The sequence below is a fragment of the Ambystoma mexicanum genome, chromosome 9 (assembly GCF_040938575.1).
Source record: "Ambystoma mexicanum isolate Mex_15411 chromosome 9, UKY_AmexF1_1, whole genome shotgun sequence".
Lineage (NCBI taxonomy): Eukaryota > Metazoa > Chordata > Amphibia > Caudata > Ambystomatidae > Ambystoma > Ambystoma mexicanum.
In genome coordinates, this window is record NC_090931.1 from 61,156,523 (window position 1) to 61,180,544 (window position 24,022).

The window sequence follows — 24,022 nt, forward strand, 5'->3', positions numbered from 1 at the left end:
CTGTCTGACTTGAACACCCTCAACTCCATTTACTCAACTATCCAATCCTGGATGGCAGAAAACTGATTATGCCGCAACAGTGAGAAGACCGAACTTCTGTTAATTGGATCCCAGTCCACCCTGATTAAATTGGATAATAATACAGCTCCTTCACCTTTCATAACATACCCATCGCTATCTCCCAAACCATCAAGACTCTGGGCGTTTATCTGGAACCTAACTTGACTACGAACAGGCAGGTTAATGCCATAGCAACCTCCTCGGCGTATCATTCTAAACTGCTTAACGCAGCTAGACCTTTCTTATCCCATACCATCGCTAGGGCAATAATTGGGTCAAGACTGGACTATTGTAATGCCCTCTTTGTAGGGACAACCCGCAAGAATCTTGCCAAAATTCAACTGGCACAAAATAACGCTCACAGGGCTGCGACAGGTATCTCACGAAGGGACCACATTTCTGAGGTCAGGAGGCAGGTCCATTGGCTACCCATCAAGGAAAGGATTGTTTTCAAAACCCTCGCCTTGGCACACAAGTGTCTCCATGACCTGGCACCTCTTTACCTAGTTCAAAGGATTTCCAAACCCATTCCATCAAGGCCAATCAGAGCGGCACATTCCCACAGGATCACCATTCCCAAAACCCTACAGAGTTCATGTGGGTGGTACCAGCTTCCCAACTATGTCCGCCAATTTTTGGAACGCCCTCCCTTCTCATATCAGGTTGATTGACTCTCATCCAGCCTTCCGGAAAGGCATCAAAACCAGGCTCTTTGACACTGCACCTGTATACATCTTTGTACTTGCAACCAAGCTGTATGTATCTTTGTATTTGGAACTAAGCAACATGTACTATGTAATTTTTGTTGGCCCGCATTGAATCAAGCCTTCTTACGCTCCTGTAATAGCGCCTTGATGCCTGTGGGCTGTAGTGCACTCTGCAAATCCAAAAATAAACAAACAACTTGGGGGCTCGAGTCAGAATTGAGAGAGCTGTTTCCACCCGTGACAGTGTAGCACAGCATACTAGCCCATTGAAGTATTGTTATATTCTATGCATGGTAAGCTGTGTTACACTGTAACGGTGCCAGCCAAACTTATACCCTAGGTATCAGAGCTGTGTGGCCAAACTAAATAGCGTAAGCATAAACTAGGGAGGAGCAGGGTGGAGAATTTGCCCTTGCATAGATAACCCAGCAGGTACAGAACACTCTTCACAATGGGCACTGTAGAAATGAACATGGCTAGGAAGCACCTTCTGTCCAGATTGTTCATTAAAGGGGAATGGGCAGAACAGGGACATGAAACCTGGCAATCTAGTATGACCTCTATAAATATGGATGTGTGGCAGGAAAGTGGCCTTTTACATCAAGCCCCGACAGATTTTTACATGACACAGACCACCAAAGAGGAGCAAACTAAAATGGTCCAACTCACTGCATACATGTACTTCCACATGATAGTTATGAAGAAAGGTACCAGGAGAATGTAGTCTCTGGGCAAAATCAACCTGAGCATTTAGAACAAGCACAGGGAGAGTTAAGGCAGGTAGAGGAGAAAGTGCTACACAGCAATAACTGAGTTAGAATTGGGAAACATCATTCAGCAGTTAAAGGATGAGCTGGCAGTACAACAACAAACTAATTCAGAGCAGGAGTCCCAATTATCTGCACTGAAAGAGGAGTGCCAAGAAGGGGTTGATTCCCTGGAAGAAAGTCAACTTAAATTGAACCAACAAGTGACATACATTAGAGCCTGTTTAGAGGACATGTGTGCATCTCAAAATCAGATTATCAATTCAAAGAGGAGAATAATCAGTGGTTTATAAAGGAGGTGCATTCCCAAACAGATTTTGATCAGGAGCGCCAGAGGTTGGGCGCTATGAAACAGCGGAGAGATCACCTCAGTGAACAGAATAGTAGTCTGTGTCAGGAAAAAGATGCCCTGTGCCAGGAAGTGTGCCAGTTGAAGGCACACCTGGAGAAAGGCGAGTCATGTCTTCAGGAACGAACTGACATAAAAGTAGAGCATGACAAATTAATGGGACATATGAGGCAAATAGAATTTGACCTAGAGCAGACAACACAGACCAAAACTGCACAGACTGAGGAGATTAGCCTCCTGCAAAAGAAGAGGTCTGAGTATTCCCAGATCCTACAAGAGTTACAAACGGAAAGTGAGGCCATGAATGAAGAGAACAAGGGGCTCCAGGGCCAAGTAGTGGCTCAAGGAAAGGTTACAGAAGCCAGTCAAGCCCTGGTAGCAGAGTACAAAGCTCAGGCCTCCGCATACTGCCAAGAAATAGGAGCGGAGAAAGATAAGTTAGATAGATAGATTAAAAAAAGAACGTGCTAGATTTAATTAGGCCTTGAGGAACCCCGAACAGTTAGAGAATGGAAGGGCGACACCTGATTATGGTGTGATGCACCCTGTACCATGGACCTCAAGCCAGCTCACCACCTTGCATGCGCAAGGCACAGATAACTTCTTACCTACGAGTCCACAAGAACCAGGAAATATGAGGCAGCTGGATCCAAGCAGGCCTTGCACGACTGAGCTGGAAGGCCAGCCCCATCAGAGATTGATGGACGTGCCTCACTGCTCAGGTTGAAAAATATTTTGGCAAATATATCTGACCAGGAGGACCCCTATGAAGAGAAGATCAGGGAGTTCGAATGGCAGAGACATGAGCTACAAAGGAACCACCTGGTCCACCTTGCATATAAAAAGGAGTCAGAGTTTAGGCCCCAAAAAAAAACCTGAAATCCTCCACCCGTTTAGGGGGTTTGGCAGAGTTCACCACCAACCGTGGAAGAAGAGAGGAGTCAGATGAGTACTCCCCTGTGCGAAAGAGGGAGTCGAAGGGAAGTGACCAAAGAGCCCTCAATACAACAGGGGAGAAGAGACTAGGCCCCGTCATTCTGGGGGAGACTCCCAGCCTCAAAGAATCAGGGAGCGCCTAGACGATCGGGATGGGACCACAAATAGCAGCAGTTCTGAGGGTGAATGGACAAAAAAAAGAGAACTCTGGTAAAAGACCCCATTAGACAAATCAAAGCCATTAGAAATGTCATCACCCTTTACCACAAAAATGCTAAGTACTCAGTCTGGGAGCATCTGGAGCTGTATGACCAGATGACAGCATTTGGCATAAAAAATGACCATAATTCTACAGAGTTTGCCAAATGGACATTCTCACCAGAATACTCCAGCTTCTTTGCTGGGCTGGAGGATCAGAATCATTCAAGGTGATCTACCTACAAAGCAGCCATCTTGAAACACTTCTCCGTGCAATGGAACCCCCAGGAGACTCGTAAGGCAGCCTACAACCTGCAGTGCGGAGAGGATCAGACACCGAGAGAGTTTGTGCAAGAATTGAAGCAGGCATTTACCCAATTCGCTAGACATGTGCAAACAAACAGTAGGGAGTTCATTAATACCTATTTCCATGCTCTCACCAAGTACATAATGACACAACTGGTTAGGGACTTCCACGATGAAAGGACCCTGGACAGGGTAATAGAGCAAGCTAGCAAGCTACCCGGATCTATTAGGTCCAAAAGCCTGTGAAAAATAAAAATTCCCCCCAAAATCCCAAACCAACCAACACTCCAGCTGCTGCCAAGGGTGCGGAGGTGAAGAATACCCCCATTTTGGACCTAGAAATGGGGGGGGGCTAAAAATACACCTCCCGCTAACAAACCAACTGAGAAGCAGAGAAGACCCTCTGACCAGTCCCAAGCAGGTGGTAGTCAGGCAGGGTATCACACAAAATGTCACCCGACTCTGCCACCTACATCAGCCTGAGGTACAGGGGGAACAGACTCATCTTGGGGTACATATGGACTCCCCCGGCTCAAGGGAAGGGATCCAACCAGGTAAGTATGGCCCCAGGAAACTTTCCTCCAAACTTCCCCCCCCCGAACTTCCCTCAGGAGGGCGGTAATCTTCCACGCTCCAGTTTCTTCCCCAGGTACCCTCCAAATCCCAACATTCCGAACAATCCTCTCTCTCCCCACTTTCAGGAGTTTAGACCCCCAAAACAGGGAGAAGGGAGACCAAGGATGGAGGGCTACCAGGGAAACCCTCCATAGCCAAGCTACTCTGGGTGAAGGGACAGTTACCCTTCCTGAGAGGAGCAAAGATTTGACGCTAGACCCCCGTACCAGCCAGAGAGGGTGCCACATATGGAGCGCCAGGTCCAGAGCTTGACTCAAGACCGGAGTCGCATGTTGAGGGCGCAGCAGAGCCCTCAAATGAACATATCTGCCCAGAACAGCTCAACCCCAGGGTCTGGCACCCCAGAACAATAAGGGGGAGAAAACCCGACAATCAACAGGTTCCAGAGAAGGCGGCTCGGGAGGAAAGGGGATGCAAAGTCCTATAGGAAGCTTCCTTCCTCACCCGTGAAAAGCCCCTAGAAACCTCTGAACCTAAATCTCCTACCCCCGAAAAGCTGCAACTTAGGGAACAGAGGGTAAGTAGGAGAAACCAAGGGATCAAGAAGAGCCATTTTGTGGAGGAAGTCGGCGTCCTCCAGTTTGAAGGGGAAGAATCCCTGGAGGGATTCCTCCCAAAGAAAAATGGGTCCCAAAAGACCAGAACTCAGATTGGGTAAGTAGGGGGACTGACCTAGAACCGCCTAACCCTGAACCCCAGAAATGTCATCCTAAGAACTCCAAAATAAATGATGCATCCTCCCCCCAAACCGGTTCCAATTACTGTCTGCAGAAAAAGAGGGACAGCACAGAATCAAGGGAAACAGGGGATTCACAAACTCCATAAATCTCAGGATGCCAAATTTTCTTCACAGATTCCCGAACTCCGACACAGAAAATTGCCCAAGGTCACACAGTGTCAAGAGTTCAAAATAAAGAAGTTAACCGCCCAGCTGGCCCAAAATGCACATTTCCTTTGCCCCCTGGAGGGGAAAGAAGGTATGTTTTATACCCCCCCCCCATCAGTGTGCAAGGGCAGTGCGCATTTTCAGCGCTGGTGGATACAGGATTCCCAGCCACCCTTCTATCCAAAAGGGCATTTGATCAACTCAGGAAGTGGGGGGGTTGTGGGGCAGGGAAGACATCAAATTCCCCTCACACCTCTTCCTAGACAACTCCATAACTTCGACGGAAATGTCACTCCTAATAGACAGTGTAAACAAGGTCCTCTAGACACAGACTAACCGGCCAATAAAATTAAAACAGAGCACAAACTATCTAAGCTTAAATGTCACATGCCATAGGGTTGAGCATCGGTCTGACAAAATTAAGTTGTACTTTAGGAATCAGGTCCCCGACATAACCGTAACTGCTGTAGGAGAACAAACAGGTGATAGGAACCCTTTTCCATTCTTGAAAATCAACCTTCCTCCCAGTTTTAAGTGGCATTCCATACTGCAAGGAAATACCCTGACATTTTATACTGATCCACAATTTGTAGAAAACCCAAACTCCATGATAAAAGGTGATGAAAAACCAGCTCAAAGCTTGGCTGATATTCAGAAAAAGGGTGAACAGCTGTTCCTCCCCATTCAGGTAAATGAGGGGAGAGAGCCTGTTCTCGCCAGACTATGCCCGAATAATGGAAAAAGCTTCATCAGCAAAGCGTTTTTCAAGAAACTCCCAAAAGATCAGACCATTCCCACATTTAAGTTGACTGATGAGTGGGAAATGGGCCTGGAAACCCCCAATTCCAAACATCTTCTGCCTAGCAGGTGCATGCTAAAAATGTCCATTGGTGATAAAAGCATAGAGCATAATTGTTGGGTTGTGCGCGATGTCTCCTCTGCCTTCTACTTAGGCAGTGACATTCTCAAATTAATTTGGACCTCATTAATTACAAAGTCTGTTCCTGACTGGGGGGTAACCTCCTGGGCTTTGACAATCCTGAAAAGGCATTTCGGTCAGCGCAATTGCTACCGTATGCAGTGGAAGTTCAAACTGGAGAAAAGGTCACCATCCCAGGACTGACCCGACAATTCATTATCCCCCTAAAAATTAAGAGAGGAAAGAAATTCCAAAACCCGGACGCTTATGTAAATTAAGATCATCTCCAACAGCAGGGGATGTATTTGAACCCAACACCACTAGTTGACTTAGAACACAACACCATTCCAATATTGGTGGATAACAGCGACCCTGTGATTATCACTTTGGGTGGCAATACCTTTATCGGAATGGCAGTTGATGCCCAACATTTCTCCACTGACTTATCATGGGACAGATCCCCAATGACTGCTACGTCTGTGACAATGACTTGCCTCCAGAAAAGATTTTGACCCGCCAAGGGTGGGTCGGGGGGGGGGATTTCTTGGTGTACTCTTCCTGCCCTTCCGGGGGGAGGGGGGGAGAAGAGGTGACCTGCAACATCAGGAAGGATGAGGTGGTATTTCTGGTCAACAGTGACTGTCTCTCCTACCTGAAACCACCTGTCCAGGCCAACACCATAACCAGAGATCTGTCCACGCAGCTGGAGGATACTTCAGAGATCGCAAAAACCTCAGGTCTTTCCAGGCTTCAGGCAGATGGTTGAGAAACAGATCAACCTCGCCGATGCCTGTGAGACCGAGGAACAAAAGCAGAAGTTGAAGCACGTGTTTCTGGATTTTCAGGAAATCTTTGCCGTGGACTCCTACGACTGGTCGCACCAAGATACATTCTACATCCATACTCATGGACCCTCGAATGACTCCTGTATTCGTGAAGCAATATCGGTTGACTCTCGCATTAATGGAGTCACTCACGGAGATCATAAAGAATTTAAGAGTCCTGTAGGATAATTCGTCCAGTCCACAGTACCTTTAATAATCTGGTACTTAGGATACTAAAACCTAATGGCCAATGGAGACTATGCGCAGACCTTAGGGAGTTGAACAAACTGGTCCACATGTCCCAATGGCCTCTTCCCTACATTGATTAGGGACTGGCTCAGATCCAAGGGTCAAAGGTGTATACCGCCATTGACCTGACCAATGGATACTGGACAGTACGCGTAAGTAGGGAAGACCAGTACAAGCTGGCCTTTACCTTCGGGCTGCAGCAGTACATGTGGACCCGAATCCCCTTTGGATATATAAACTCTGGCAATTAATTTAAAATGTTTCTGCACAAGGCCATGCCCGACTTTGGTGAAAGGGGAAACCCTGGCCTATGTGGATGATGATCTAATTAAAAGCTCAACCGTGGAGGAACATATAGCAGAAATCCGCTATGTTCTGACCCAGTTGAAGGAGGCCGGAGCAAAACTGTCTTTCCAGAAGGCGCAGTGGTGCAAGACCTGCGTGAACTTCCTAGGGCATGAAATCACCCCTGAGGGTCTCTGTCCCCAGGCGAAAAAGGTGGAAGCATTACTTGATATGAAGGACCTCATGACTCTGCGAGAACCAAGAAGCCTTCTTGGACTGACTAATTACAGTCGAAAGTACATTGACGACTACGCAGAGGTTGCAAGACCCTTGGTCCATTTACTAACGGCTGGGCCAAGTGGGAGTGTGGTCCAGAGCAAGCCGAGGCAGTGAAACAACTGAACAACATGGAGGCGTACCTGACTTCCCCGCACAAAGTCTATGAGGAAGGCACGTGCCAGGGGATGCCCACAGTTTATGTGGACCGGTGCTCCTACCATGTTTAGAACAATGGGGAAAATTAACTGGTGGCCGGCATTGGGAATGCCCAGGTGAATGATGCCCCGGAGCCCTCCGCCAGCTACAAGATCGGTCCCCAAAGTAGTCAGGTGGCAGAGTTGATGGCGGTTCGTCAGACCATCCTCACTTCCGTGCAACACTTACTCCATGAACTGGTCATAATCATGGATTCAGATTAGGTCCAGAACGGGTTTGTGGAGCACCTGATAAATTGGAAAAGTAGGAGACAGGGTCTACTTGTAAAATTTTCAGAGGAACCCGACCAAGGAGTAGAAATGAAATTCCTTCCCTCCTGGCACAGCCCCTTTGAAATTGTAGACAAAATCTTACTTGTTGTCTATACGATTTGCATTCCTAAAGGAGAACAAACGGAAGAGAAATGGGTGCACATCAATCAGTGAAAGTGCAGTCATCCCAGGCAGAACTTGTGGCTGATTGAAGAACCCAGTGAGGGTAGAGCCCAGGAATCCTCCAAGGAGTAAAGGTAAGTAATTGGACCCAAGATGAAGTAAATCATACATTAACAGGGAGTAGAACAATTATTCGTATTTTGAAAAATTGATGAAAATGAAAAAGGAATAAATGTGTGCGAGATAAATTTACATAGAAAAATCAAATGTGTGCCTGCTATGTGTACCTTTTATGCATCTCTTCTGCTGTTTTGTTGTCTATTTTCACGTCCCTACCTGGGAACATGGTGTTTTGTAAAATACTTAATCTCTCCGTTCTTCTTGGCAGATCTATTAACTCCTTGCCCCTACAGGCCGGAGGAGACCTGCCGGAAGGGGAGAGGCCCAGGACCCACAACCTAACGGAAAAACCAAAATCCAAAGAGAGTGGGTGCGAACCAGTGCGCCACTCCTTCAGGACTAGGAATAGAGCAGACGCACTCTGAAGGAGAGTCCTGGAATGAACCCAGGAGCAGGCACGCTCTAAAGGAATCCCTGGGACAAACCCAGGCCATCGTGGAATGATCACCCCACTCTCTCCTAGCTTCTCTCGCTCAATAAAGTTACCACAGAGCTAGGAGGGGGGGACTTGTGAGGTACAATAACCCTGAAAACCATAACGAAAGACCAACGTCAGTGGAGGAGACATGCCCCTCAGGAAAGGCCTGCACAGCAGTAATGTGCAAAATGAGGCCCTTGCTAAAAGAAAAGGAGCAATTTTAGGCATCTAAGGTGGGAGATGCCAGAAAATGTTCCTTGCTACACGTGAGGGAAAGACTTTGGAAAAAGGTCTGGAAAAGAGGAGACCATATTGGCAGAAATGGCGGCATCCAGCATGTAAATTTGTGTGCAAACTTGCACGGCAGAATGGAGGTTTTTCACTATGACGAAAATCAATGCCTTCACAAGGCAGTTTTCCCTTTCAGTTAAAAACAGGCTCCTCAAAACGTGTGTAAAACTTTCAACATAAGAGTTTTGGTTCCGGTCATGTTAGGAGCCTGATCTGGGTTAAAAAGCTGCAGTCAAATGAAGGTCTTTTTCCCACGGCTGGGACTACAAAAGACATTTCGATTTTGCTTAAGTAACACTTTGTAAAACCAGATGTGCATCAAAGTATTGAAAAGTGTAATTATGTTTCCCACATGTAACCATTGTATGCAGGGACAGCGTTGCAGTGATATTTTTATCATTAATGGGGTGCATTTCCAGAGTTTGTCAAATTTAAAATGCAAGCTAAAAGGGCAATTTCAGTTTAAGAAAGGAAGGGGAATTAATTGCCAGTAAGTTTCAGTTTCTGTCTGTGAATCCCCCACAAGTGAAACTGGATTTCGAAGCTGTGTTGCCAAGGGAATGAGCTGAGGAATTCTATGGATCCCCAGGTTTTATAACCAAAAGCACTCAGGCCGTCGTAAACAGGGCCATTAGCCTTTGAAGCTGTAGGCTAACCTAAACAGACTGGTCCCTCTTGACGTCAGAGCTAAAACCAGACCTCTGCCATGAGAGGGGCCAGAGTGAAGGTGGAGCTTCACACCCATTGCACACAATAGGAGATATGCTATTTTGGGGATAACCTGGGAAGTATTAATCGTACACTATTCATGTTCGGATTTCTGAAAAGCTGTCCGTGAGCTGCTGTTGGTGGACACAATTATGGTGACACCAACCTATCAAAAGTTATAAGAAAAAAATGTATTGCGTCTTCTGCATAGATATGAAAATCATACAAATGTGAGAAAATGTGTAACATGCGATAGGTATTCCGCCCATCGAATGCCAGATTTTTCAGTAATATAGTTTGGGCAGTGTTAGGGAGAATTCTCTCTTTAGGCTGAATTTCCTAACCTAGTGAGTCCCCCAGCAGCTTTGCTGGATTTCTGGAGTTTGTTTTTTCCTCCTGCCAAGAGTGAGACTCTTTTTCTCCCACTCTTGGACATGATTTATGGTGTTCCTTTGACTGCTTATGTGTTTTATGGGCTATGCGGTCCTTTACTCCATAGGGTCTCATGTGTTTTTACTATGTGTGTTACACAGCACCCTCTGTGCAGTAACACAGGGGTGTCACAGTGACACCCCACCATAGGCTCCATACCCTGGGACTGACTACTGTCTCCCAGGGCATGTAAAGTCACCATTGGCTTTACTAGTCCCAAATTATTAACAGAAACCAGTACAAACCATCATATTGTGGACGTACTGGTCGGGGCAATTCGATTGCCCCGGGGTCTGTTAGTCGAGGGGGCACATCTCCGTCCCCCCTGATCGAGTTTTGGCTGGTGGCAGTGGAAACTATTTATATTCGACCGCGAATATTTTCCTATGGGATTTTCCCATTGTTCGAGGCTACCAAATTTAATTATTTAATTCTCATAGCCTCGAACATATCGCCAGTTTATTTAATTAATATTAATTCTCTGGTTGGTATTTTTTTGCTAAGACTCGATTCTAAAATGGTGTTTGTGTTCTCTTCTGTGACTCCAACCCAAGTCGAGCCCTTTGTTCCACTTTTTGGCGGGCTTCTCCACAGAAGCCTCCAAAAGTGATGCCACTCTGTCTGGGTACCACAGGAGGTGTGGGAGGGGGTGTAGGCCCCCTGGACCGAGTTACCTAGGTGACTCAGGTCGCATTCTTGTGTGATTGGCCCAAGTGGTGAGCCGGCCGGCTCACCACTTAGCATGTTTGATTGACAGCTAGGCTGAGTGAATGGGGGTATGCTGCATAAAAGCAGGGCTTTGGGGACTGGAACTTCAGAAGTCGCCACAGGACCTGAGAATCCGACGAGGGAGAAGCTGAGCCGACCTACCACGACGACACCACCGGTGGAGCCCTGCAGAACCGACTCACCACTTCCCGATGACAGAGAAGATCTCCCGGCTGGAGAGGCTTCTTCCCCCGACTGGTGGGCACAACCAGTTTTCCTTTCTTTCTTCGCACCCCAGCCCAGTTTGTGGTCGAACTGCCCGTGCCAAGCACCCCGGCAGCCGGATAGCCACTCACCACTGAACCGCGAATCAGCAGACCGCTCCTTGTACCTGAGAAACTCTGCGGCTGGTTTCTTCCCTGGCAGTGCAACAGACTCCTGTCTTCCCCCATGACGAGATCCTCTCTTCCCCCAGACGAAGCACCGACTTGCACCCGCTGCCAGGAACAACTGCCCCCGCTGGAGCGCTCTCACCACTTTAAGGTACCGTGTCCGCCAGGCCTCCCCTTCTAAAGATTGCTACAAGGTAATAACTCCTTAACCTTCTGGACTGGGCTGGCCGCCTTGACCCTCTAACTGGTCCCTTTCTGTGGTCCAACTCCTTTTTGAACCTTTGCAAGACCTTTGTCCAATGCAACCGTGTGACCTTGGACACATTTCGTTTGGATCCTCCGAAGGTGGATCCAGCTTCTTGAACTCCACGGTTTTACTTTGCCTTTTTCCCTTGTTGTGTTCTTGAAAAAGTGTTGGGATCTATTTACATTTGTTCTCTGCTTTTCTCTCCCTTTTTAAAACAAACTATTAGAGTGCCATCTACGTTAAGCGCTCACCGCTGTCTGAAAATAAGTGGGGCTTTACTTAAGACTTGTCTAATATTCTTTTAAGGGAATGTATATCTTTTAGTGACCATGTTTTTGAATTGCTTACTATTGGTGCCTGTGTGTTTTTCTAGATGGGGTTTTAAATAAATAATGATATCTCTTTTACACGAAGCCCTGGTCAGTGTTTACTTGTTCTATTGTGTGCTCTTGACCTATTGTGAATATCTGTATACTGCCTAACTCTTCTTGAGGGAAGTCTGACTGCTCAGCCACAGCTACCAAGTGAATCTGTGTGGTACAGACTGCTACCAAGTGGGTTTACTGCCAAACACCTGTAGTCCTAAATCTTTTGCAGTGGTCCCAGAGGGAACTGCACAGGTTTCTGCCTAACAGGCATAAATGAGGAAAAACTGACGCTGCCATAGAATAACCTACAAACTTCCAGATCCGATCATTTGATTCACAAAAAAATGTAGTGTCTGAATCTGCTGGCATATGTGGCGTAATCTGATGAGAAAGGGCATTTATTAAAAAGTGTGATTTCCAGGTACAGAAGCCAGATCGAACCCTTTGACTCTGTCATATGATTGATGGGGTATACTCCCCTGGCTTTTGAAATCGCTCCCCCATTCTCCGGACCTACTGGCTAGCAAAGGGGGAGGGAACCCTTTACCACTGCCCTATCAGTTGTGCGAGAAGGATGACACATCAGTGATGTTATTTGTCATAAAAATAGGTTACTCCACCTCAAATGAGGGTTCTCTACAAAATCCCAGGTGTGCAACCGACTAAAATCTGGAGCTATCCTTGGAGAATTGGGTCTATTCTGGGAGTGAAGCAGGGAGCTGGAGTCGCTGATTAGGAGGACAAAGAGGCCTTGACTGACCCCTTGATGGTCCCTGCAGTGAAGCCCAGGCACCCCTCGATGACCATAAACCCCTTTTCTCTTTTAAGTATGGACCTCCTCAGCCATAGATTAAACAAGTCGTATCTTTTGAAGCACTGCCCTAGAGATTCGCCATGGGAAAAATCCCCTATCTTATCTGTTTGTGAAATGTAGTACTTTTTCTATTGAAAAGTATTATATTTCTCTGGTCATTGTGGTATCTCTCCAATTGACAAATCCTCTGTTCACCAGTGCATTCAAGTCATTTTTTCAATGGAACAAAATCATCCCTTGTTTGCCTGTTGATGATAGTCCTTTTGCATCTGAAAAGTCCTTTGTTTGCCTGCACAATTAAGTCATTTTCCTGAGGAAGAATCCATTGTATTTCGCCATTGCCATTTAAGAATTTCCTGTGTTGGTGTAGATCCCTAGCATATTTGGCATATTAAATCAATTAATTCCCACATGACTTCAAGGAATAGGGAAAGGTAGCATTTGAAACTAACTCTCCCTTTCCTGTGTCTTGCGAGTCATTATAAATATAAATAATTCCCCAAAAAGTCAGTTCATTAAGAGTGAAAATCTAATTTTTCCATATGTTAAAGGGTGTTTCAAAGCAAATCACCATTTGCATCTGTCATATTGAACCCAAACCGTTGTTCCCATTGGGAGTAATCCCTTTGCCCAAAACCTACCTGTTAGTTGCCCGTCATTTCCACTATAAACCGTGGTTCCTATATGCCTTTCTCATTAGTGAAAGCGTGTGTGTCATTTTCAGACCCAGCATAATTAATGTGATTCCCATTTTTGTTTTTCTAAAAATTTCTTTTCATCCTTTAAAATGTGTTTTTCCTACAGTGTTCCCCTTTCCTTATAATATTCTGAGCGTGGATTTTGAATTGCATTTCCTTCATTTTTCATTGCCCAGACCTTCACAGCCCTAGAAGAAATTGTTGCGATTCCCCTTTTCGTTTTTCTAAAAATTGCACTTCACCTATATAAACCTGTTTTTCCTAGTTTATATCTCTTCCCCTACTGTACCCTGTACACTGATTTAGAATTGCATTCCCTTTATTTGTTTTGATTTTTCTTTCTCATGTGTTACCTGTGTTAAAATCGGACTTCCTATGTGTGTAAACTAGTCTGATTTTTAAGCTCTATTTGTCTTCTAGTGTAAGAAGCCCCAAGTACCCTTGTGTGCTATTCCATTGCAGTAGTATTAAATCATTGAAACCCCATTTTTCCATTGTCGCATTCCATTAACCTTCCTGCAATCATTTGAGTGGAATTGTTTGTATTGCTTTTCATAAAACAAAATCTGAGTGGCATCACAATACCTCTTAACCTGGTTACTTTCCAAAAGTCTGTGCATTGTGTTGCCACAACATTAGTGGCTGCTGCGATTTCTTTGTTCTGATTGGATATTAAAATAATAAATTAATAAATTATTTATTGACAACACACCGGCCTGATTCCTTGTCTATTGGGAAAAGGAGTGCCGAGACAGGTTGGGAGCCTCCTCAAAAAGAATTCTGTGTAATAATAAAAAGCGTTTTATTGTGTGCCACCTTCATTTGTAAGGGAATAGATCCCTGACCTGCTGGTGCTGCATAATATATCGTGACAGTTCCCCCAACTTTCATTGCATGCCATTTTGTCCCCCTCATTTGGCAGGGGCCACTTTCCTTTAAATGCCATGTCCCCCCCACCATTTTTGGCGAAGTTACTCCACTGGGGATGAACGCCCTTCGGAGGACCGTGGTCTGAGATTTGAGGTGTGAAGAAAGGGTACTAAAATGCACGTGTGCACAAAGGTAAGTAGGGAGTGGCCAGGACCCGGATAGCAGCCCATGCAAGTCAGATGAGAAGATGGGTGCTAAGATGGGTGCTGTGACAGACTATCAGGAGAGTAGCAGAGTCAAGGAGACAGATACATGTGCACAGCTGGACCGAATGTCTTCACGGGACTCATTGCATTCTATTGGAAGTGGTGATATGTGTTTGGATGGGTGAAATCGAGCAGTGGTTGCTGCAGTTGTATGCGGGTGGGTGTCTGTGCCCTGGGAGGGATACAGCTGTGCTCCATTGTGATGGGGTGTTAGATGTACCAGAGAAGATAGGCTGACATCTAGTTACGATGAGGTCTGGAATTCTTTCCATGCAGGCTAGATGGCATCTTGTGGACTCATCAGGTACCCCGCATTTCTGTCTGGGGGTGATGGTACACCCAGGAGGTGGACTAAGTCAGTCAAGCTGCAGAAGGGAAAAGCTAGGTTTTGAGAGCCTTTCGGAAGGCGAGGTGATCTTTTATGCAGCAGATGGAAAATAAAATCAAGTTCCAGATGGTGGGTGAGCCCCCTATTCTGGTTGATTTTGCAGCTGAAATAACAAGGGGGGGGGGGCGCTGTGCCTGATCTCAGGTTTTTGGTGGGCCTGTTGTGTGTGAGTTTGCGTTGTAAATATTCTGGTCCTCTGTTGTGAAGAGTTCAGTGGGTGATGCACATTGTCTTGAAGGTGGATCGTCGCCTGATCAGCAGCCAGTGAAGGACATGGGGCTGAGGAGGGCTGTGGGAGGTGATGTGTTCTCTGGCTCCCAGGGCGAGGAGCAGCCTTGCTGTGGTGTTTTGTACTCTGTTTTCTTAGTTGTGTAGCCTGTGCTCCCAGGTATAGGGCGTTAGCATAGTCCAAGTGTGAGAGAACGATAGAGACGGTCGCAGAAACTTTGTGAGGGGAAGGTCAGGTAAAGAAACGTGCATCGGAGAGCGCCATATATAGGTAGCAGCTTTTTGCCATGGAATTGATGTGGTGTGATAGGGTCAGGTCTCTGTCCATGGTGCATCCAAGTTTTTTTGTACAGTGTTGGAGGCAGTGAGGGGATGTCCCAAAGCAAGGGGCCAAAGAGTGGGTTGGGGGAAGAGGGCGGTCTTCCTGCAGTTCAAGATCTCAATTTTTCCCAGGTTGAGGTGGTTGGCATCCAGTGTCCGATTGCTGAAAGACAGGATGTGAGATTGGGGGAGGTGGAGGTGTTGTCCTTTGGAATTTTGAAAAAAATGTGGGTGTCGTCAGCGTAGTTATAGCAGAATAGGCCATCCAGAAAAAAAGAGCACTAGAATAAAAAGGCAAAGAAAAACAGCAGAAACATCTTTGAACGACAAGTTAGGCCACATAATCTATGTACACAGCAAGTAGCATTTTAAGGTGCAGTCTTCAGTTTTGAGGCACAGAAAGCAAGAGGAATTTAAGGTGCAGAGGGAGAGGGGTCGGGGGGGGGTAAGATGGGGACGTGGCGAAAGGGCATGTGTAGAGGGTGGGTCTGTCAGTGTCTGTGTCCTCGATTGACTCTTTTGCTTACCAGTGGACCAGGATGTAGTTGCCAGCTAGGATGAGGAGGGCGCCTGTGTAATGCCAGCAGAAGCACATGGTGATGAACATCAGGTTTAGGTGGTCCATCTGGTCCCATTCCGGCCCTCCCCAAGGAGGAAAAAGGACAAATCCGATCTGTTCAAAGGGGATAAAAGAAGAGTGCATGTTAAATGAGAGCAGTTCTAAGCCCAGCACAGTAGCTCTACTCCTCCGTGGGGAGGAGAACTCACAAGATTCAAACTGTAGCAAGCCCCAGAATGGTTGCAATGCCCCTTCCCTGTAGCCAAGATCTGCACTACCCACTGCCCTGCTGGGAAAACCTGCCTTAAATGCAATGACCAGGACTCCCTACCCATCCCTTGTAACTATAGGGAGTGGGGCCGCCAGTGTAGAAACTCCACCGACCTGCACCAGGTACTCACTCTATGTAGAGCAGACCTTTGCAAACTGACCATAAGTCACTTGAGTGGGCTCAAATTCCCTTAACCCAGGTTTTATACTGCAACTAAACTTGAGAAATGCAAGGCTCTAGGGATTGGTGCAGAATCTGCATGCAGTGCTATTTTAGGAGCGTCTGTGGCAATTAGTTGCTGCCTTGAGTTGCTTTTCAGACACCAGAGCGTCATACCAAGAAACACGACTGGGAAGCCTTGTAGCAGATTTAGAAGACTTTATGATCATTTTGCAGCTGACAGCCTCCTTGATCAACATCTATGGGACCTTTACGCTACATGTAGTAATGATTCGTTACTATGCATAATCCAAAGTGGCTTTATGATTAGACTATGGTCTCCATCATGACAATTCTGGTCTCAATCTCCTTTGGTGATCCCACAGATGTGGACTACAACTACCAGGAGCCTTCACCAGCATAATGTTGTGTGACAAATCCCAGGATGTCGTTTGTCACTGCTTCTGAAGTGGGAGCCCTTTCCTAGGAGGCCAGGCTGGTGAGGCTGCTACCCGACAGTCCCGCTGGATTGGTACTCAGCGGGATGATCTCATGGGAGGGGAAGCCCCCTTTGGGACCATTGACGACGATATCGGGAGAATGCGGTACCCCCTCCGATCACCTGACCCTAGACCCCTCCCTACAATAACTTCACATCTACCCTCATATACCATGTACTTTTGTAGTTCCATCAAAACTAAAAAGTACTGAGATGAGGAAGATCTCTAGTGAGTCTTCCTCAGACTCATCATCAAGCTTTACTCAGTACGGAGACGAGGAAGCGGCGCGGAGCAGTACAGAATACTTACCAGAACCACTTTGCTTATTCTAGTGGTTCTCAACAGCCGATTGGAGGAAGCCACATTAAAAGTAAAGAAGGACTTGATGAAGTGTCAAGCCCTCCCTGGAGGTACCGCGAGAGCAAGCACGGACCAGGAGTGAAGGCGGAAGCTGACTGGGATGCAGAGAACGGAGAGAGAGACTTCAAGGCTGGTCCAAGGCGTGAGGGCAACATGGCCAGAAGGCGGGCTGAAACACTGGGCATTCCTGAGACCCGGGGAGTGCACAGGGAAGAAACGGTGCTGTCAGGAATGCCAAAATATCTGTGGCACTGCCGTAGAGCAGGTAAGGCTCCAGAACGCCACAGGAACCCCGGGACCGAGCCCTGCTGCCCCAGAGGAGCCGACAGCCGCCCAGAAAGGCATGCGGGTGACCGGAGAGGCACTGGGGTAGCGGCATGAGTGGAAAGGCTGGGATGAGTGGAAAAGAGGGTCTGGGACCCTTAAACCGGGGAAGAAATGATTGATTGAACATGGGCTTTTACTAAGGCTTGGAAAGAGAGTGAACCAACCCTACAAAGTGGGAAACTAAAGTCAGAAGTGCAAGTCTGGGACCCGCACCCATAAAAAGAGAAGTGTGTCACTAATAGTACACGCAGTACTTGGCAGGTGAATAAACCAAGTCTGTATCTGACCCCACAGCTTGGAGGAGCATCCAGGCTGTTTTTTTTGTCACAGTGTCTAGTTGTAGTAAACCAGGACTGCCAACCAAGGTCCAGGACCCACCACAGCTTGGGAGTGCATCCAGGTTGTTCTTTGTCGCAGTGCGCGGTGGAAAGAAACCAGGTCTGCCAACCAAGGTCAAAGACCCACTCCAGTTTGGAGACACATCCAAACTCCTTGTGTATGCGACTTGATCGGGTGAAAAGGAACCAGGCCTGCTAATCAGGGTCAGGGTTCCAGGGACAGAAAAGAAGCTTGAGAAGGGCCAACCAGGGGACGGGATTTCCCCCAACAGTTGAAGTTACGAGGAGCCTGAACAAGGCCGGGGAAGGGAGATATTACCCTATTCTTCAAGGTCTGAAGATTCCAGATCTCTCTTTTGCCCAGGGGAAGGGTACCACTCCTTTTGGGCTGGAAGGACTGACATTTTATTTTAGTTTAAACTTAGATGTGAGGGACAGAATTAGGATTCTGACTTTGGAACTTTTGCTTTGGACATTCTGACACTAGTTATTTTGCTTGAGGCAGGGAAACCCCTCTTAGAGTTAGGGCAAGATAGGTTTGTCTTTTCATTTTCTCACTTGAATAAAAGTTACTAATAATCACCATGACACCTCTGTGTCAGAGTCTTACTTCTGCCCCCTTATGGTTGCCGACAGCTAAAGGGAGGTGATTTCGAAAACATTGTGAGTGACCATGCAGGGAGCAGCCATTATGAGCACATTGGCTATGCTTTGTGTAAAACCTTCAAAGATCAGGAGGCTGAAATGTACAACTGGCCATTGACCTGCTCCTATTTCGATTACTCTCGATCAAACTCAGCAATGTGCTTTGTACCCTAGGTCATTAAAAAAATACCCATGTTTACATTCGAGTTTATGTAGCACAAACGTAGCCAGGAAGCAACTGAGTGCTGCACAGTCTAACCCGGCATTACGAGGTCAGTGGAATGGACGGTGTTGTACATGAATAAAGGGACACTACCCCTTTAAGAGCGGCAACAGAGAAGGAGCGGGAGAGAAAGGGAAAAGGAGGGGGCCGGGGAAGGAAACGGCAGTTGGTGTCAGGGAGTGAATAAAGATGGTTCACTGCAGCATTGGCTCCGTGTCATTCTTGAGGCTTGGGTATGCATGAATGAACGGGGCACAACACTGGCGACGAAGCCGATGCGAACCCGTGGGTGCCGGCAGCAGTGAGTGGAGGGCCCGTGTGCCCAGCAGCTTGAAGGGCCCGTGAGCCCAGCAGTGATTGGAGGGCCCGTGTGCCCAGCAGCGTCCGGGGAGGGCCCGTGTGCCCAGCAGCTTGAAGGGCCCGTGAGCCCAGCAGTGTGAGGAGGGCCTGTGAGCCCAGCAGTGAGTGGAGGGCCCGTGTGCCCAGCAGCTTGAAGGGCCCGTGAGCCCAGCAGTGATTGGAGGGCCCGCGTGCCCAGCAGCGTCCAGGGAGGGCCCGTGTGCCCAGCAGCTTGAAGGGCCCGTGAGCCCAGCAGTGTGAGGAGGGCCTGCGAGCCCAGCAGCGTTCAGGGAGGGCCCGTGTGCCCAGCAGTTAAGGAGGGCTCGTGAGCCCAGCAGACCAGGTAGGCCCGTGTGCCCTACAGCGTATCAGGACCGGAGAGCCCAGCAGAGTGGAGCCCAGCAGCGGTGGCCTGCCAGCAGCAGACCAGCCGACCAGAAGATCGGGGAGGACCGTGCGCCCAAGACTGGAGAGCCCGGTGGCGAGGAACCCGACAGCGGAGGACTGCCAGCTAACCAGCCGACCGGAAGATCGAGAGGCCCGTGCGCCCCAACTGCAGAGCCCAGCAGCGAAGAGCCCAGCAGCGGAGGCCCACCAGCAGCTGGCCCAGCCGACCAGGTGATCGAGGGGCCCGTGCGCCCGAGACCGAAGTGCCCGGCGACGGAAGCCCGCCGACAACAGCCCAGCCGACCAGGACCGCAGCGCCCAGCAGAGGAGGTCCCGCGCACCTCGACAAGAAGAGGACCGCGGACGCCAACAACGAGCGGAGCCCGCGGACCAGAAGAGGCCCACAAGAGGAAGGAGACCACGAGGGAACTCAGCAGGCCCACACGTCACGGAAGAGGAGACCCGCAGGCTCGCGGCATCCACCCTCAAGTAAGGAGTCGGAAAGGGGTAGCGAAAAGGGAACCCCGAGTCTCCCACCCACGTGACACACCAGCAGACACACCCAAAGGTAACATTTGCAAAGGGGAACCCCGAGTCTCCCACCTACGTGACATCGGTGGAAACACCTGGAAAACAAAATTTTGCAAAATCACCCGAAGGTGACACCTGCAAAGGGAACCCCGAGTCTCCCACCCACGTGACACATCAGGGAACCAGTGAAATCACCCGAAGGTGACACCTGCAAAAGGGAACCCCGAGTTTCCCACCCACGTGACACACCAGCAGACACACCCAAAGGTAACATTTGCAAAGGGGAACCCCGAGTCTCCCACCTACGTGACATCGGTGGAAACACCTGGAAAACAAAATTTTGCAAGAACCCGAAGGTGACATTGTCACACAAAAAGCAGAGGGTGAACAACGTGCCCCAGTGGACGAACATACACCGCAGCAGTTCAAGAGAACCACGGTGCAAAAGCCTACCAGAGCACCCCGAGCATCCGCGACGCAGCACTCCACGCTACACACAGGATACCGCCATGTCATCTGCAGACGCGGCAGACCCTAATGCACCACCACCACCACCAGGAGCTCCCTCCTCTCACGCAAGCCTAATGAGGAGACCTGCCCCGTTCACGCTAAACCCACACCATGACCAGGGGCAGAGATGGGAAGAATGGATGGAGGAATTTGACGACTTCGTGGGTGCCATCGGCACACAAGAACCTCCCAACATACTGAGCATATTTGCAAATGTCGCAGGGAGAGAAATCAAAAATATTATACGCACGATCCCTCCACAAGATCGCACCACATATGCAAGACTCCTGCAAGCCATTCACGAAAAACTGGTCATCTCACCCAACCGGGACTATGAAAGGTACACTTTCAACCAATGTGGCCAGCTACCTCACGAATCAATAGGGGAGTTCGTAATACGTCTTCAGAGGAAAATATCCAAATGTGACTTTGCTAACTTTAATGACGAAGAAGCCATTAGATTACGCATCATAGAAGGGTGTGCATCCTCGATGTTCCGGAAGCACCTCCTCAAGAAACCCCTATCCCTAAAAGAGGTGCTAGACCTAGCCAGGGTATACGAAAGAGTGGACATTCAAGCAGCAGCCATTGAGAACCCAAAAAAGGGAGAAACCATAGCCGCAATACATCCCTACGCCCGCCAGCCAAACACCCAACCAAGGACCAACCAGAGGTACCCGACACAACGAGCACAGGGTGACCGCCAATGCTATCGCTGCGGATTCGAATATCCACACAGAGGACCGTGCCCCGCCATTGGGCAACGATGCATGAGATGCGGAATGGAGAACCACTTCCAAGTGATGTGCAAAGAACTACTACCGGAAGGAGGATCAGCACGCCCACAATCTGCCCCTCGCACGATGGACGCACATAAAGAACAGCATCACCATGTGGACAGGAATGCACCTCTCGCGCCATCATATCAACGCCCAAACACAGTGAGAGCCTTGGAAGGACTTCAGATCGAACCAGACAGGAAAGACCACGAATTATACGATGCCTATCAGGATGACTTCATGCGGGAACTGGAACGCGAAGACACCCGCAGAGTGGAAGCACCAGACAACCGGGAACGTGACAGGGAGCCATACCCTTACCCCCCACCACACTATCCACCAAGTGGAAACGAACAGCCTCCATACCTACAGGACGGCTACGACCGAGAGTATGTATGCCTTCTCAGCGTAGAGGAGGAGGACACCGCGGCTCCCAGAGTAACAATTCAGATGGGAAGAACCCAAAACAGATTTATTGTTGATACAGGAGCGACGGTCAACGTCATGAATGAAGACATCTATCGTGAAATAGCTTCAACATACCCCATCCAAGAGTCTAGGACACACATCTTCCAATGGGGAGCAACCCAACCCATGACATCAAAAGGGAAATTTCAATGCGACCTACGACACAGAGGCATCACAGCAACCGCCACGATACATGTGATAAGAAGCCCAGCTATTGGCCGCTGCCTTCTCAGTTACAGGACAGCTAACGCACTTGCCCTGATTGACCTACACTATGACCAGTCGGAGGTCATTGAAGGACTACCACTACCATGCGAACCCGTCAGGGCAATCATAGACAGACTACTGGCAAAAAGAGAACTCAAGAACACTTTCCCCAAACTGTTCGAAGGGGTAGGGATGCTAAAAGGGCCATGCATCAATCTACATATAGACAAAAACGTCAGGCCAGTTCCACAACACCCACGGAAAGTGGGTTTCCACCTCCAAGAACAGGTATCAAAAGAAATCCAACTTCTTCTTCTCAACGACATCTCAATACCTGGAAGGGATCAAGAGCAATATGACAAAGCCCTAACACCAACCTGTGGGAACACCAAAATGAAAATGCCACCCCGCATAGAACGAGGGGGAATAAGACTGCAAGAGGACGATTATACTATTGTCCACAAACCAGGAGGAGACGCAGACCCAGCGGACTATCCATCCAGACACCCCCTACTGGACAAAGTTGACACCCGGGCACATGAGGTCACTAAAAAAATCTTGCACCTGTCGTCAAATGACAGGCCACCAGCTGAACTCATGGTGAGAGATCAACCCAGAACACGCATTCCCAGATGGAAGGACCACACACCTGAAGAAGACCTAACCGTCAGAGAACGAGACACCGAGAGGAAGAGGAAGGCCAAGCAATGGGCTGACACAAAAAGGAGAGCGAAAGAACAACGACTAGAGATCGAGCAAACAGTCCTGGTGCGACAAACACAACGCAAGAAAACGGACACTCGATACAGCCCAGAGCCACGAACAATCACAGCCATCAAGAGGCCCATGATCACAGAAACCGGAGAACTAGGAGACATTACCCACAACTCCTCATTCCTCAGGGAGTTATATCTGGAGGAACATGAAACACAAGAAACACCCGACGAGAACACCAGCGAGGAAGAAGAAACAGAACCCCCAGTGGAATTGACCGGTGAAAGCCGAGAATCACCAGGGAGACCCCTAGGACAATAAAGAAGCCAGTGAGGCTCATCGAACAGATGTAACTGGACTCTCATGTTAAGTACGGGGGAGGTGTTGTACATGAATAAAGGGACACTACCCCTTTAAGAGCGGCAACAGAGAAGGAGCGGGAGAGAAAGGGAAAAGGAGGGGGCCGGGGAAGGAAACGGCAGTTGGTGTCAGGGAGTGAATAAAGATGGTTCACTGCAGCATTGGCTCCGTGTCATTCTTGAGGCTGTAGTAGTTTGATAGCCCATACTACATGGGTGGTATATACCTAGGAGTATCGGGTCAAAGGGAACCCCTGGGTATTCCCTGAAGACTAGGGTCTTGAGTTACTTTCTGAACTGCAGGAGCATTGGATTGGTCCAGACTGATTGGGATGATGTGCCAGTAGGCTGGGGCGTGCCAGTGTAGTGTCGAGCCTCTCAATGATCTGGCTCTTGGAGGAGCCCATTCAACCTGAACCTGCGAGTCTTGTAGTTACGTAGGCTGGCGTTTGGACACTTGTTTCCTTATAGATTTCTGTGCGGTTTCAAGAGAGATGCACTTAAAAATGCAGTGTTAACACCCTACTGGTCTGCATCCCCGGTTTTAGGTCCCCCCCTCCCCCTTAGCCTTCCTCTGCCATGAGAGATGTTCAAACCACCCAAGGTGCCAAATCATTAACGAGCTCCACCCAAATATAGATTTTTTGTAAGCAGTCAAGAGCAGGCCTGATAACCTATTAATCTTTTATAATGCGCTTAATACGAGAGACCACACTCTAAGCGTTGGACCGGGATTCGAACCGGTGTTGCTCTGCATTGCCTTGCTTCCAAGACAAACCTGTTGCCCCCGAGCTATCCTCCCGGCCAATCACTGTATGTTGTAGCTGCTGCTATGGGGCTGAAACAGAATGGGCGGAGTCAGAAATAGAAAGTTAGATAGACCATACATAGCATTATAGCCCCGGTTCCACACACAAAACATATATACAAAGGAGCACTCTACAGTGGTCTGCAATGGCCCTGGACTATGGCGCCGCTTCGAACGGCCCTGGACTAGAGCCGGTCTGGCAGCGTCCCTGGACTAGA

The 24,022-nt window shown here is 48.4% G+C and overlaps 1 protein-coding gene across 5 annotated transcripts in view; it reads right to left on the reverse strand.

The window, feature by feature from the left end:
* The window catches only part of TMEM45B (transmembrane protein 45B), a 251,561-nt gene that overhangs the window by 13,441 nt on the left and 214,098 nt on the right, over positions 1-24,022 (reverse strand). For all 5 annotated transcript variants that reach the window (XM_069614151.1, XM_069614154.1, XM_069614153.1 and 2 more), the window contains exon 5: positions 15,848-15,993. In XM_069614151.1, the coding sequence (XP_069470252.1) occupies positions 15,848-15,993 (146 nt within the window). The remainder of the gene's footprint in view (positions 1-15,847; positions 15,994-24,022) is intronic.